Source organism: Austrofundulus limnaeus, unplaced genomic scaffold (assembly GCF_001266775.1).
Source record: "Austrofundulus limnaeus strain Quisiro unplaced genomic scaffold, Austrofundulus_limnaeus-1.0 Scaffold798, whole genome shotgun sequence".
NCBI classification, from domain to species: domain Eukaryota; kingdom Metazoa; phylum Chordata; class Actinopteri; order Cyprinodontiformes; family Rivulidae; genus Austrofundulus; species Austrofundulus limnaeus.
Window position 1 is genome coordinate 140,784 of NW_013953200.1, and position 2,091 is coordinate 142,874.

The 2,091-nt window shown below is 38.5% G+C and overlaps 1 protein-coding gene across 1 annotated transcript in view; it reads right to left on the bottom strand.

Moving 5' to 3' along the window:
- LOC106532594 (DNA (cytosine-5)-methyltransferase 3B) overlaps nucleotides 1-2,091 on the bottom strand; it is a gene marked incomplete at its 5' end in the record, with an annotated part of 41,235 nt that overhangs the window by 9,232 nt on the left and 29,912 nt on the right. Inside the window, 1 exon segment of the mRNA XM_014028700.1 lies at nucleotides 894-984. Coding sequence (XP_013884154.1) covers nucleotides 894-984 — 91 coding nt within the window.

Here is a 2,091-nt window from a genome sequence, read left to right on the forward strand (position 1 = left end):
TCGTACGAACCCTTTGTACGAACAAAAGTAAGAGAAATTTAGGAGAAGAATACGAACATGTTCTTGCATGAGGCCCACACTGTATCTAGTGCAGTTGGCTCCAYATTTATGATTTAATCAACTACAGCAGGGTTTTGTATCCTGGTCCTCAAGGACTGCTGTCCTGCATGTTTCTCTGCTCCACACCTGATTTTATTTATAAATGAGTAATTTATTTTATCAAGGAGCAATTATTAAACTTCTGTAGAAGCTGCAGAGATAATTCAGTCACTGAATCAGGTGTGCTGAAGCAGGGAAACAGCCTCACTCCTTACTCCTAAACTATTGTATACTTTTAAAATGAAGAAAGGCATATTTGGACTAGAGTTTGAGTGATTAATTCTTACTGGTCTGTTTTTTTTAAGCTGGACATGTTTTATTTTAGAGGACACCTGTGCAGGTGTCAGTACAGCTCTTACATTCTTCCCACAAAAACATGAACAAGTATTCAAGATGCTCACAATGATTTGGTTAAAATTGTGAGAGAAATTTTGTTGCACAATTTATTATTATTTTTGGATACATAAARCATTGAAGCTATAGATTTGCATGCTGCCTCTGCAAGCAAGCAAGAAAACTGAGAACCACTGAACGTTGCACACAGTCCGAAGACATTTGGTGGACTTTTTAATGCAGCTAGCCCAGTAGCTGCAGCCCAGTGAGAACACAAGCAATGCTGTCTGCTGACTGGGATGAAGCAGGGAAGTGATAAACTGCGTAGAACTGAACTGAAACACATCACACATTCCTAAGGGAACAAATCATCAACAGACTGCCCTCTCACAAAAATGATCACCTACATGATGTCATCTCTTTATTTTTATAAAAAATATTGATTATGATTTGCCACCAACCATATAGGCCTTTCCTTGCAGGATTGACAATTGAGAGGTCATTGCAGGGACTTCCTCCTATCACCAAGTCAAATGGACCCCATTCCTGAATCTGCGAAAACAGCACCACCTTGTGTTAGAATGAAGGAGTGACARGTGAGCTTGAATAAAGAAAAAAATACAAGAAATAAAAAAAAGAGTGGACTCAAAGTGATGCTCTTTCATTCTTCATAATCTACAGTATTTCTAACATTAGCTGCATTTATTTTTCAATCCTTTTTTTATATACAAGTTAACACCACTTCTTGTTGTACTTATCAGAGTTGATTTCACTCTCTAACTGAGACAACAGTGTTAAAACCAAACATATTCAGTTTCAAAAGGTCAAGTTTTAAATGCACAGCTTTCATTTTTTCTGGCCTTTTTGACAATTTTGAAATAAGAAATAATGACAGAAAGAATACAAAAATGTGAAAAGTACTGAATGGAATAAAGATGTAATATTGTTCTGACGTGATTTCTTAAAGAGATCAAATTTTTGTTACAAAAAGTTTTCCAGTATAAGAACAGCAAGAAGCACACCACTACTGAACTTTACTAAACCATCTGAAGGTCAACTTTAAAACCTCTCATTCACCACATGCATAAAGACTGTACTGTAACTCTCTCTCACACACACACACATGCCATGTTTCTCTATCTTTGTGAGGACTTCCCATTTACTTCTATTCATTTTTTTGGTAATTTTATACCCTAATCCTGACCATTTACCCAAAAATTAACCTCACAGGTACCTACCTGACCCTAAAACGAACATAAACTCAATTCACACCTTGGTCCTAAACCCAACCCCCACACCCAAAATCAGCCTCCGAAGTTGTGGGGCCCAAGAAGCACCCCGTCCCCACGAGACTGCGTTTTTAAATATGGGCCCCACGATTAAGAAAAACAAGGACACACACACACACGCACACACGTTTGCACAGCTATCTAATTGGGGACATTCCATTGACTTTCATTACATTCCTACTGACCACAAACCCTAAAATTAACCTAAACCCAACCCCCAACCCACCAATGGCGTTTAAACCAAATGGGGACTCAACTTTTGTCCCCAAATGTAGGATTTTTGTCTTAAAATTGCCCCCAAATGTCACCAAAGCCGTAACCACACACACACACACACACACACACACACACACGCACACGCACACACACA